This window comes from Pseudorca crassidens, chromosome 21 (assembly GCF_039906515.1).
Source record: "Pseudorca crassidens isolate mPseCra1 chromosome 21, mPseCra1.hap1, whole genome shotgun sequence".
Taxonomy (NCBI): Eukaryota; Metazoa; Chordata; class Mammalia; order Artiodactyla; family Delphinidae; genus Pseudorca; species Pseudorca crassidens.
Genome location: NC_090316.1, coordinates 31,738,894 through 31,752,430, shown reverse-complemented (window position 1 = coordinate 31,752,430; position 13,537 = coordinate 31,738,894). Strand labels below are relative to the sequence as shown.

At 44.7% G+C, this 13,537-nt stretch overlaps 2 protein-coding genes across 2 annotated transcripts; both read left to right on the top strand.

Annotated features, from left to right (window-relative positions):
- The first annotated feature begins 14 nt into the window (after nucleotides 1–14).
- LOC137216218 (zinc finger protein 596-like) lies at nucleotides 15–2,454 on the top strand. Its single transcript, XM_067722136.1, has 2 exons — nucleotides 15–29; nucleotides 437–2,454. Exons 1-2 carry the CDS (start codon nucleotides 15–17, stop codon nucleotides 1,229–1,231), a joined length of 810 nt encoding a protein of 269 aa, XP_067578237.1. The 3' UTR covers nucleotides 1,232–2,454.
- A 2,393-nt stretch (nucleotides 2,455–4,847) lies between these two features.
- On the top strand, nucleotides 4,848–12,564 carry LOC137216129 (putative protein FAM90A26). Its single transcript, XM_067722003.1, has 6 exons — nucleotides 4,848–4,929; nucleotides 5,056–6,386; nucleotides 9,566–9,734; nucleotides 10,163–10,362; nucleotides 10,801–10,906; nucleotides 11,506–12,564. Exons 3-6 carry the CDS (start codon nucleotides 9,615–9,617, stop codon nucleotides 12,193–12,195), a joined length of 1,116 nt encoding a protein of 371 aa, XP_067578104.1. The 5' UTR covers nucleotides 4,848–4,929; nucleotides 5,056–6,386; nucleotides 9,566–9,614; the 3' UTR covers nucleotides 12,196–12,564.
- Nucleotides 12,565–13,537: the final 973 nt, after the last annotated feature.

Genomic DNA, 13,537 nt, shown 5'->3' with positions numbered 1-13,537 from the left:
CAACAGTCATCTAAATGAAGGACCTGGCAGTGAGATAAGTTGGCAATTGAGCACAATTGCTGGTATGTAATTAAGTGGAGATTGAGCTCTTTCTGGGAATAGTTTTGGATAGGCTGAAATCAGTTAAGAAATTAATATGAGCTCAAAACGACAACATGAGACCTAAGAAAAAAAGGCAGTTGCACAAACGTTGCTCATCTCATAGTCTTTACAACAGACTGAAGTCTTCAAAATTAATCTGATATCTGGGTTGGGAAACTATAAAAGAGAACGTTTGTGCCTGCAAGGGAGTAACACAACATGTGTATGCAACTGACACTGGAAACATTTTAACAGGAGACTACAACTGACTGATGCTATAGGGTGTAAATGTAGAGGCATGTCTGCATAGATGTGGGCAAACCAGTAACAGCCTCATATCTCTTTCCCAAAGCAGGTTTCTCACACACAAGGGGATCCTGTTGGATGGACTGATTTGAGTGATGAATTTACTCCTAGATCTTCACCTCAACTTTCACCAATTCCCTTAAGAAGGAAAAGTAATGTCAGCAAACAGCATGGAAAATCACTTAGTCAAGGGTCATTCCTTGATGGACAGGATCACATTCACACTAGAGCTAAATCGTTTGAATGTCCTCTATGTGGGAAAGCCTTTAGTACTGGCTTTAGGCTCAGGCAACACAAGATGATTCACACTGAAGAGAAACCATATAAATGTCATGTGTGTGGGAAAGTCTTCAATCAAAGTTCCCTTGTGAAACGACATGAGAAAACTCACACAGGAGAGAAGCCATATGAATGCTGTCTATGTAAGAAAACTTTCAGTCAAATCTCTTACCTTAGAAAACATGAGAAAATCCATCCCAGAGAGAAGCCCTATGAATGTCATCTGTGTGGGAAAACCTTTAATCAACGTTCTGGACTTCGCACACACAACAAAATCCACACTGGAGAGAAACCACATGTATGTCTTCTGTGTGGGAAGGCCTTCACTCAAACTTCTGAACTGACTCGGCACATAAGGACCCACACAGGAGAGAAACCCTATGAATGTCAGCGGTGTGGGAATGCCTTCAGTCAGCATGCAAACCTGAGAAGACATGAGAGAACCCACACTGGAGAGAGGCCCTATGAATGTCAGTGGTGTGGGAAATGCTTCAGTCGTGGCTCTTCCCTGAGACGACATGAGGGAACCCAGCACTGGAGAGAAAGTCAGGAGGGCCCTCAGTAGACGTCCTGACCTGAGATGACATGGCGTCATACATGTGAGGAATGTGGATGGAACACCAGCATAGCTTTAGCATTTAACCATACCAAGGTTCACGCCCAGTAAAGAAACTCTGTCTGTAATCAATATGGACACTCGTTCAGGCACCACACTCCTTAGTCCAGACAGGCATCACCTGTGGATGTGAATCCATACGTGCGTGCCCTCTCTCTGTGGCAAAGCCTTTAATCATTGGCCTAATTTTAGGTAACTTAGTAGAACTCACTCTATAAATACAATATAGGTGTTTTCAGCAACAGCTCCCCACTCTAAAGACCCTAGAGCAGTGGTCCCCAACATTTTTGGCACCAGGGGCTGGTTTTGTAGAAGACAATTTTTCCACGGGCCGGGGGTGTGTGGAGTGGCATGGGGAATGGTCCAGGCGGTAATGCAAGTGATGTGGAGCAGCAGATGAAGCTTGGCTCTCTCTCGTGCTACCTCCTGCTGTGCGGCCGCGTACCTGACAGGCTGTGGACCAGGTGTTGGGGACCCCTGCCCTAGAGACTTGAGCAGAGGATAACCGACCCCTAGTTCTTTCTTGGTAATTATTCTTCAACACGAGCCAACTCCAGGTGGAGAACCACTAAGACTGTAATGACTGTTAACAAACATTCAGCTGATCACCAGGCTTGATGTGCACAAGAAACTCCTCCAAGAAATAAACACTAAAACAAGAACGAAGATGTAAACTCTTGAGAAATACCCAAGTATGTTGAGCAACACCAAAGCATACTTATAAATAATTCATCCTGAAGAAGTGAATCAATGTAAAGTCATGAGAAATTCTTTCTTCATAGAACAACCTGTCTGGAACATGTGTGCTCAGACTGTACAACACATCCTCAGTGTCGTGAAGGAAGGGAAGTCTTCAGTGATCACTTAATTCTTAGTCAACATTAAATTCTCACACTGAGGATGTAGCAATCCTAAAACTCAAAGTGGAACTACAGCTAGATCTTGTATCAGAAAAAACTGACCCTCTGAGTGGGAGGGGAGCCTCTTAAAGAATCCTTTAACACACGTTCAGGCAAATTGTGATTTGCGGAAATACCTCTTCATGAAAATGTAGCATAAAATGGAGAGTGAAGTGATCTAGCAATATAGAATGTAGAGTTTGGAAGAAATTAAAATTTGTGTATAGCGTAATAGTTGCAAATATTCAAACAATAAAGTCTGTGGCTAAAGGAGCCAAGTGTTGGTGTCTGGTTTTCTTTGTGCCCCTGTAAACAGAGATTCAGATCTGCACTCCTGGAAAGTGGGTGGAGACTCAGCCCCACTCTCTGAGTGTCCCCTTTCTCCACAGCTTTTCCACACAACTCAGCTCCACTCATTTCAACTTCCCTCAACCCCATCTACCCTTTCAGGCCCTGGTAGTGACACAGCTCTGATCTTCAGCTCCACTGGCCAGGTTTCCCAGAATGTCATCAACCAGGTCAGGCAAGGTCATGAGGAAGTCTCAAAGACATCTGTCTAGTCCTACACTTTTTGAGTTCCCTCAACATATTTCTGCAGATGGAAACCACCGGGGGCTAAAGAGACAGGCATCTCTGTCCTCCCAGACCTCAGAAATCTCTTTTGTTATTTTCTCCCAAAACCTCTGAATTGAGCTAAGTGGATGAAGAGTTCCTTCCAGGATCGTACTCTCTATCTTATTCAGCTGATTCCTGAATTATGCACCCAGCAGTCTCACTAAAGAGGAACCCAGCCTCGTTACCCACGCATAAGCTCATGGAATAAGCCTCGAGGAATATAAAATGCCTAAAACTATCAGCCATCATGTAAGCCAGTTTTTAAAATAATTAGTGCAATGTACTTTTCCCCAAGAAAAAAATGAATGTTCTCACAAAGCAGATCTCCCCACTTTGTCTGCAGGACTTGGAATTTATCCTTCAACACAAACCAATATTGAACATAAATCTCAAGGGAAGTTATTCCAGGATATCTACTGGGATGACTTGTGTTCGTGTAGCACAAAGTAGCACAATTCCCAAACCACAGGCCTGAGTCCCTTTACAGGAACACATACAAGGATGATACTGACCCATCATTACTTTTCAAATCTCCACAAGGGATTCTGGGGAACAGTCAGGGTGAAAAACAGTCTTGTGTGAGGAGGATGAGCAACCAATTCTATTGTCTTATCAATTGTGACAGATTTCCTTCCCTGGGTACGAAAGGCTTCACAAGGTCCTGTGAGCTTGGAGCAGCATAAAAGCTCGGAAAGAAAACTTGCCCCATGGACCCTTCCTCAGCCACCTTGGAAACTGCATCTCGACCGGTGGGGTTTGTCCAGCACCCACTTTTCTGAGATTCTACTGACAGATAGGAGGAGCACGGCTGGATTTCAGGTTGGTTTGAAGTAAATTTGGTGTTCAGTTAATCGCCCAGAGAAATAGGACAGTGGTCAACATATGTAGTGATATGGCTTTAGGCAATGGGGTAAAGATTCTTTAATTTTTTTTAATTTACATTTCTATTGTTTTTTTTTTTACTGAGGTATCATTCAGTTATAATATTAGATAAGTTTTATGTTTACAACAATATATTTCAACTCCCGTATACCATGCACCTGCTCAGGACAAAAAACTTAGTTTCTGTCTTTTACCATCTTGTGGCATTTTACAAATTGGGCCTTCCACCTGCCACTTCCCTTCTGGTTTCCAGTATTCTGTCTTGTGCATCTATGTGTTTGTTTTGGTGCCCTTTGGTTTCATCATTAATTTTTTCTTTATTTTTTCTTGTAATTTTTTTATATTCCACGTATGGGTAAAGTCATAAGGTGTTTGTTTTTTCTGCCTGTCTTATGTTGTTAGCATGATATCTCCAGGTCCCACCATGTTGTGGAAAATGGCAAATGTCAAGTGTTTTATGACTGAATAGTGTTCCATTAAATACCTACTACCTCTTCTTTATCTGTTTTTCCATTGATGACCACCTATCTCAAGGAGTGTACTGTCGCTGTTTTCTTCTAGCATTTTTACAGTTTCAGGTCTTATATGCAAGTATTTCATGTGTTTTGAGTTCAGGTCTGTGTATGGTGTGAGTTCGTGACCTTGGTTCTTTATTTTTAAGGGTAATTCTGAAAACAGAAACTGATACAATACATCGTTCTTCACACTATTTACTACAAGAAGATGAAAATTCAGAGGGCATGTAAATCAGCATTCTGGTTTATGTAGGGAACTGAAACAGCAGTTATCAAAACAAGGTGGGATTTTCTATAGGCATTGAAAGCCTAAATAATGGATTTGTTCATTCTTAGCTGAAACCTCTTTGTCTTCCATTAACAGAAACTAGATAAATAAGAAACACTGAGGGCTTCCCTGGTGGCGCAGTGGTTGAGAGTCCGCCTGCCGATGCTGGGGACACGGGTTCGTGCCCCGGTCCGGGAAGATCCCACATGCCGCGGAGCAGCTGGGCCCGTGAACCATGGCCGCTGAGCCTGCGCGTCCGGAGCCTGTGCTCCACAACGGGAGAGGCCACAACAGTGAGAGGCCCGCGTACCGCAAAAAAAAAAAAGAAAAGAAACACTGAAGAGAAAAGATTTAAAGCTCAGCTGTGAAGCTTCTAGTTTAATAGAGGAGGAAATGTTTTTCCTGAGTGAATTTGTACTTGATAATGGCCTGCTCTGATGTCCGATGGGAAAGTCGAATTTTCAAGAAGTAAGCATCGTTTCCTTTGATTTTCAGTTGCATGTACCACAATATTAAATGCAGCGTTCTCATCGCATGATTATTTGGTCCATGTGGGGAAATGCTGTCTTTCTTTTTCCGTCTATTTTTTATCAGGACATGGATGGTGCTGATGGCTGCAGGATAACATGAGTGCACTTGATGCCATAAGACTTGACACCTCACTGTGATTAAACAGTAAATTTTGTGTCATGCGTGTTTTACCACAGTAAGAATTGTGATTCTCAGAAAAAATAAGCATATGCAAAAATGTTTAATTTTCTTTCAGATCATGATTATTCTTAGAAGTTTGTACAGGTGTCCCTCTAGTTTTAAAATGCATGATAACAATAAATCACAATGTATAAACCTTCCTTAGAGACAAGGTAAGAAAAAAAGGGATAGATATCTTTCCTTGGCTACAAATGTCTTAACAGGGTCACGTGACCTGGAGTAGTATAACAGCAAGCAAGAAAAGGACCCTTCTCCCATGGACCCTTCCTCAAGCACCTTGGAACCCACACTGTGTCCAGTGGGGTTTGTCCAGCACACATATTTCTGAGGATCTACCAACAGGAAGTACCCAGCTGGATTTCAGGTTGATTTGCTGTGTAGTTGGTGTTCATCTTGTTCCTCAGGTAACAGGGCAGTGGTAAAAATAAAGATGTGGCTGTGGGCAAAGGATACGGATTCTTTAATTTCTTTTCAATTTATTGTGCAGTAGACTTTTTTAATGAGGTATTTTTTGGTTATAATATTAGATACGTTTTTTGTGTATGAAAATATATTTCAACTCCTGTACCAGCTGGATTTCAGCTTGTTTGATTTTATTTGGTGTTCAGTGTATCCCCTAGAGAAACAGGACTGCAGACAAAATATGTATAGATGTGGCTTTATGCAATGACTCATGGATAATTTAATTTTTAATGTAATTATTTATTTTTCTATGGTATCATTGGGTTATGATAGTACATGTTTTATACGTATAAAAATATATTTCAACTCCAGTATGCCATAAAACTGATCAGCACCAAAAACTTAGTTTTTTTCTTTTGCCATCCTGTTGACCCATCTTACTCATTGACCATCCCCCTGCTGCTACCCTCTGATATCCTCTACTCTGTTGTATGAATATATGTGTTTGTTTTTGTGTCATTTGCTTTCTTCTTTAAATTTTTTTACTTATTTGCTTTTTCTTTGTATACAGTATTCCACATATGAGTGAAGTCATAAGGTATTTGTCTTTTCTAAGTGTGTCTTCAAGACATTATTAGAGTGAAGGTGATACGTAACCTTGATTGGTTAAGAAAAACCTCATCAAGGTCATGTGACCTGGGAGCAGAATCAAAGGCATTGTGAAAGTGAAATTCCCCCACTGACCTGTCCTCAGCCCCCTTCAAAGGTGCACAGAGTATCCAGCACCCACCATTCTGAGCACCTACTGACAGGTAAGAGGTACACAGCTAAGATTCAGGTTGTTTGATTTAAATGTGGCGCTCAGCTCAGAGAAATCTGACAGTAGACAAAATATGTACTGATGTGGTTTAAGCAATGGGGCGCAGACGCTTTAATCTTTTAATTTAATTATTTGTGTAGGGTATCATTCGGTCAAAATGTTAGATAAGTTTTATGTGCACAGAAATATATTTCAACCCCAGTATACCATTAAATTGCTTAGCACCAAAAACTTGAGTTTTTTTGTTGCCATCCTGTGGACCCATGTTACTCATTGGCCACCCCCCTGATCCTACCCTCTGATATCCACTGCTCTGTTCTGTGAATATATGTGTTTGTTTTTGTGTCATTTGTTTTCCTCTTTAATCTTTTTGTTACTTATTTGCTTTTTGTATTTGTGTTTAGTGATCCACATATAAGTGAATTCATAAGATATTTCTCTTTTCTAAATGTGTCTTCAAGACATTGATAAATACAAGGTGACATATAATGTTGATTGGTTAAAAATAAACCTCATCAAGGTCTTGTGACCTTAGAGTAGTATAAAGTCAGCATGAAAGGGAAATTCCTTCCTCAGCCACCCACAAAGCTGCATCTGCTCAGGTGGAGAGTGTCCAGCACCCACCATTCTGAGCATCTACTGAGAGAAGAGGTATCCAGCTGAGGTTCATGTTGTGTGATTTAGATTTGGTGTTCAGCGAGTCCCTCAAGGAAACAGGACAAGAATAAAATTACGTAGTGATGTGGCTTTAGGCAGTTGAGTATTGATTCTTTCATTTCTTTTTAATTTAATTAAACTTTTTTTTTAACTTAGGTATCATTCCATTATAATTTTAGTGAGTTTTATGTACACAGCAATACATTTCAGTTTCTGTGTACCATACACCTTCTCAGCACCAAAAATGCAGTTTTCCTCTGTCAGCATCTAGCTGCCCCATTTTGTCCATTTTGCCTCTGCCCGTGGCTTCTTCTCTCATTTCCACTACTCAGGTCTGTGTATCTTTGTATTTGTTATCGTGTCAATTGTTTTCTTCCTTAAAGTTGTTTTTACTTATTTCCTTTGTGTTTGTTAGTTTTTTGTGTTCCACACATGAGTGAAATCACGAATTATTTCTTTCTCTTGACATGTCTTCAGACGTGGTCAGACCAAAGGTGACCGACGATGTTGATTGGTTAAGCAACCCTTAACAAGGTCATGCGACCTTGGAGCAGTATCAGGTCAGCTAGGAGAGGAAATTCCCCCTTGACCGTCCTCAGCCTCCTTCAAAGCTGCATTCCTCCACCCACCTCCCTGATACTCTCCTGACAGAGAGGAGGAGCACAGCTGGACCTTAGGATAGTTTGCTTTAAATTTGTGTTCGGCATATCCCTCAGAACAAGAAGTCCATAGTGAAGATATGTAGTGATTTGGCCTGGCAATAGGGTAAGGTGTCTTTTTTTTTTTTTAATTTATTTATTTACTTTTGGTTGTGTTGGATCTTCGTTGCTGCACGCGGGCTTTTCTCTAGCTGTGGCGAGCGGGGGCTACTCTTCATTGCAGTGCGAGGGCTTCTCATTGCAGTGGCTTCTCTTGTTGTGGAACACCGGCTCTAGGCATGCGGGTTTCAGTAGTTGTGGCACATGGGCTTCAGTAGTTGTGGCTCGTGGGCTCTAGAGCGCAGGCTCAGTAGTTGTGGCTCACAGGCTTACTTGCTCTGCAGCATGTGGGATCTTCCCAGGCCAGGGCTCAAACCCATGTCCCCTGCACTGGCAGGTGGATTCTTAACCACTGCACAACCAGGGAAGTCCCAAAGTGTCTTTATTTTCATAATTTTATTTTTTAAATTGCATTAACAATGGGTGTTAATATTAGATGTTTCATTTGTACAGCATTACATTTCAAATTTTGTAAACCTTAACACAGGCTCACCACCAAGATTTTCCTCTCCCACTGTCCCTACACATTTGACCGCCTTTACCATTGTGCCTTGGCCCCTGACGTTTCCTCCCTGGTATCCACTGCTCTGTTCTGTGAATCTATATGTTTGTTTTTGTCATTTGGTTTGTTCACCAGTTTGTTGGTTTATTTCCTTTTTGTTTGTTCTTACTATCCTACGCATGAGTGAAGTCCTTTGGTATTCACCTTCAGCCTCTGACTTTCTTCTTTAGCATCATAACAATAAGTTCTATCCATGTTCTGGAAAATAACAAGATTTCAACATTTTTTATGGCTGAATAGATTTCCACAGAATATACATATTATTGTTTCCTTATCCCTTTTTCCGTTGATTGGGAACTATGTCAAGGAGCATATATCTTTTGTTTTCTTCTAGGAGTTTTACGATTTCAGGTCTTATCTTCAAATCTTTCATCGATTTTGAGTTGAGTTTTAAGTATGGTGTCACATAATGATCTAGATCATTTAACATCAGTAGCAGTTTTGAGAACAGAGGCTGAAAAAATATATCCTTCCGAATGCTCTTATTACGTGAAGATTCCAATTCTAAGGGATTTAGCATGCTAGCATTCTGATTGATGTGGGGCACTGGATGAGCAGTTATGAAAACTTGGTGGGATTGTCTGTAGGCATTGAAAGCCTAAAAAGTTATTCATTCATCCTCAGTTGAAACATGTATTTCACATTTTATTAACTAGGTAAAAGTGAGACACTGAAGGTGAGGGATTCAGAAAACAGTTCAGACCCTGCGTTGTGCCCCGTCTAAGCTAGCAGAGAAAATAATTGTGTTACGTGAATTTGTATTTGAGAGTTGCCTTCTCTGATGTCAGATGGGAGAGCCCAGTTCTCAAGGAGTTCTCAAACCTCTGTTTGGTTTTCAAGTGCCTGGGCGTCAATATTAAATGTGGCCTTTCCGTAGCGTAAGTATTTCTGTACGTGTGGGGAAATCTTTTCTCACTCTTATCTATTAGACTGTGATACATGTAACCAAAGTCTCTAACTTTAGTCTTTCAAGGATGCAAATCCAAATTCACCGTTCTGCCTAAAACTTCTAACCAAGTCAGGGTCCTCATCTGTGGGTAGGTATCTGGAGAGAATGGAGAAATGTCTGGGCAGGGAAGTCAAAGTATCAGGAACCTGGATTTCCTTAGTGGTCGTGAGCTTTCATGACCCCATTTGTGTGGAGGGGGCAGGGGTGACTGCTAGGAAATGACAGTTTTCTCTTTCTTTATACAGAGGAAATCCAGAAAGTAAGATTGGCGAGAAGCCCCGAGGAGCGGGGAACATGGCCGGTCGCTGCAGACAGCTGGGTCCCTGCAAACTCTCTCAAGCCCAGCAAGTGAGGAAGCAAAACCCGGGTGCAGGGAGGCAGGTGGCTCCCCCGCCAAGGGACGAAGACCCCAGGGTAAGTGGAGGCATGGATTCCGGAAACAGGGTTTGGGCCTGGAATACCTGGGTGCATAACTCCCTTGCCCAGCCCCAACCAAAGACAGCTGCCTTGGGACCTCATCCCCAGGGAGACCGGGCCGTTCAGAGACGGGGGCCACCTGACCCCTCCTTAGTGTGATGTCTGGCCTGCTTTTATCCAAGTCCTTCAATCGGGGTCTTGCTGTGCACACTTAGAGCACCAGCCCTTCCTCCTCTGATGCTCCCTGGCGAAGGCTTTGGGAAGCAGCACAGTATCATAAATATCCTGGCAGCTAAGGGGCCGCGTGCTTCTGTCCTTTCTCCAGAACCAGTGTTCATCCCTCTCCATCTGTCCTTGTGTTCGCTTTGCACATATGCACCTGTGGGTTCCGCTGACTCACTGACCTTGTTCCCCTCCACCCACAGGTGAAGTGTAGGGACTGCGGAGCCTTTGGGCACAAAGCGAGGAGCCTCAGGTGCCCCATGAAGCGCTGGCATGGGGCCCTGGCCCCCCAGCCCTTGGGCTCCAAACTTGGCAAGGAGAACCTGGAACCACAGAAGCTGCAGGACCTGCAGACCCCCGGGACCCCTAACACGGCTGAGAGAGAGAAGGGTGACAGGCAAAGGTGAGCAGTGGGGTGGGTGGTACCCGAGCTTCGGGCTGAAATCGCTGGAGACGGTTCGTCTCCTTCTCTACCCTGGGTGCCGAGCCATCTCTAGAAATGACAGGGAAAATGGGGGAACAGGGGCCATGTCCCGAGGGGGCCACACTCAGGAGCTCAGAATATGCCTTGCAGTCACTGAGGGGTGCGGAGAACACACGCAATTTTGCACCTGACAGGCCCCAAGGCCATAGGGACAAATAGACAGGACTTCCTGGGAAACCCAGGAGGGAACCCTGGAGTCGGGGGAAGGATATGAGCGGGGGAGGAGTCTTCACAGAGCACAGGGATTCAGGTCCGGTGTCCCCCCCAGACTCGGAAAGGGGCTGGGCCACAGCACCGTTGGTCCCAATTGTGACAAGGAAATTGGGTTTCTGCCCCTTAACGTGGTTTGTTTTGCAGGAAAGAAGAGCAGCAGAGGAAGCTACTCCAGAGATTTCCCAGGAAACCCCAAGGGTGGCGGCAGCAGTACTGGAAGGAGGGGACAGAATCCTGCCACTACCTGAGGGTCAGTCTCCTGGTTCGCGCTCTTTCTTCTTCTGGGGTAACACAATTGGCCTCAATCCCCTTCTGTGGGAGGGAGCGGGTCCCATTCTTTTCCAACCAACGTGATCACTTAGAGTACTTTTCAGATGCCGTTTTCCTCGGTTTCTTTGATTTTGCATTCTTACTTGCGTGGCTGGCAAGAATATGCTGCTTGGTAAATGGAAGTGATTTTATCAGCAGCATTCCGTAAGCAGAATCCTTTAAGTTAGAACACGAATCTGTAAATCGTGATTCATCCTCCAAAACTGGCCATCAAAACTTATTTTGCCATCAAAGTGCCCGCAAAACACCAAGCTGTGCACAGCCCTCGGAAGGGGGTACACAAAAAGCTTGTTCCCACTTACTTAACAAGAGACATTGTTAAACTCTTTCTATTTGCCTATCTGATGTAGAAATGTCTCAAGGTGATATTGTAACTTTCCTTTTCATGAGCACCACTGAGGTTGAGTATCTCATCACATACAATTAATTCCTATGAGATGGTTTTTGGTTAATTTTCATTTTTCCTGGATGGAGAGAAGATGCTCATGTCTGGCCTTTCTGTTTGGTCTACTCCTACAGCATCCAAACATGCCCACACTCACCCAGGCATCGAAGAGGAAACCCCTCCGGGATCCAGATCTCCCCAGTAGGTCCCCTGTCAGGAGAGATGACAGGAAATGCACCCACCCTGCAGTGTCCCTCATCAGCAGAAGTTTGGTCCAGGACTCCAAAAGCAGCACCAAGGCCCCAGGCAAGAGGCCTGCCCAGATCCCCATCCAGACATGTCTGAACCCCCCAAAGAAACCGAGACTCAGCCCCATCCAGCCTCCCCAGAAGAGCACTCTGACAGCAGACCTGGGGGCTTCCCAGAATCTCCCTCCTCCACCCAGTACAACCGGACCCACAGGGACCCCCCCAGTCAGCAGGAAGACACCTGCCCAGGGGCAAAGCCTTGCCCTCAAACCTCCACTGGACAGATCTCGCCCCAGTAGTGTCCAAGCCTGCACCAGACACCATCCTCCACCCACCAGCCATGTTCCAGGCCAGCCTCTCAGGATGCTCTTCGTGAGAGTAGACGAAGGCCGGTGGAGCTGCAGGTACGTGGCGCCTCCCCCCTTGCCTCGTCCTGAGCAGTCAGCCCCTCCTCCCGCTGGCAGGAAGCCTGAGCGACACTGGGCCCCTGGCCCCCGGAGTGTCCTCTACGATGACCTCCAGGTGTCTTCTTCCTCTGAAGACAGCGACTGGGAGGGACGCGCCAATGGCATCTAAGGCTTGTCCTCCAGCCCCAGGTGCCCTGGAGGTGACTGTGCACCTGACGAGGGGGAGTCACGAAGAGCAGCTGCTCCTGGAGAAGCAGCGATTCCGCACCCCTGCTGGGCGAACGGTGCTGGAAACCCAGACAAGCCCCAGCGACACACACGTGCACGCACTGCACCTTCTCCTGATGGAACTAGAGCCATCTGTCAAACGGTGCTTATCATGCTGGAATGGCAAGTCGTTTGTCAGTCTGAATCTATTTTAAGTACCTGAGGCAAATTCCAGGAGTAACTTTTAACTATTGTGTAAATAGGAAGCTGTGGTAGTAATCTACATTTGGTGCAAATGTCTGAACTTTTGGAACCTGGCTAAAGGGCCCAACGCTGTGCTTTGCAGAAGGTCAGCAGTGCCCTGTCCTGAGATGAGACTCGTGGACTCTGTGGAGTCGTTAACTGTAAATCACGGTGGGGACAGTCCCCCGGCTCTGCTTCTTATGTTTCATTAAACGTTAGTATAAAGCTTTGTTTTCAATTTTTCTTTCAATTTTAATAAAGTTCTACCATATAAGACATGTTGTACATGGTTTTTATCTCTAAGCCTTGAAGATCATCTTAACGTCTGTTTTTACTCAAGATAGAGTTTGTGGAGACTTCCCTGGTAAGCCAGTGGTTAAGACTCCCTGCTTCCAATGCACGGGGCGCGGGTTCGAGCCCTGGTCAGGGAAGTAAGATCCCACATGCCGTGCGGCCAAAAAACAACAACAGAAAAGAAAAAGTAAGATGGATTTTGTAACTGAGGAAAAAGGGAGCTTGGGAGGACCTAAGGCTTATTAAAAATACAGGATCTCCGGCCCTCCCAGATCCACGGGTCTACATATGCACATTAACAATGCACCGTGTCAATCCCCTGCGTGGACGATGTCATAACGTGTAGGCTGCCTTATTCTCACACTGGGCCACACTGGACTCAGCTGGTGAATATTAATAGGTGCATAAGCCTGAATCCTACTTCAAAAGGTACGAGTTCATGTTGTCTGTTTTGAGGCCCGGGCATTGGGATTACAGCTGCTCTGGAGGTGATTATATTATCTGGTTTGAGAACCACTGGAGGTGGTGGCAGTGATATCACCTATGTCACATGCTGCCTCTGTTCTCTAACAGGACACAGAACAACTGTTTGGGGAGAGCATCTTCACTCCGCAGAAGCCTGTACGTCAAGGGCAGCTGCTGGTTGAAGGCACAAGGTTGTTAAAATATCGGGAAAGCAGAGCCGGCACACTCGGGGCCGTGCCCACACCTACGGGAACTTCTGGAATGACCTTCCTCTTTGTGACCCGGGTCTGACCTTATTCCTT

Coding starts and splice junctions, on each gene's coding strand:
- LOC137216129 (XM_067722003.1), top strand. CDS start 9,615: ATGGCCGGTCGCTGCAGACAGCTGGGTCCCTGCAAACTCTCTCAAGCC. Junction 9,735..10,162: donor CAAGGGACGAAGACCCCAGG/GTAAGTGGAGGC, acceptor CTCCACCCACAG/GTGAAGTGTAGGGACTGCGG. Junction 10,363..10,800: donor GAGAAGGGTGACAGGCAAAG/GTGAGCAGTGGG, acceptor TTTGTTTTGCAG/GAAAGAAGAGCAGCAGAGGA.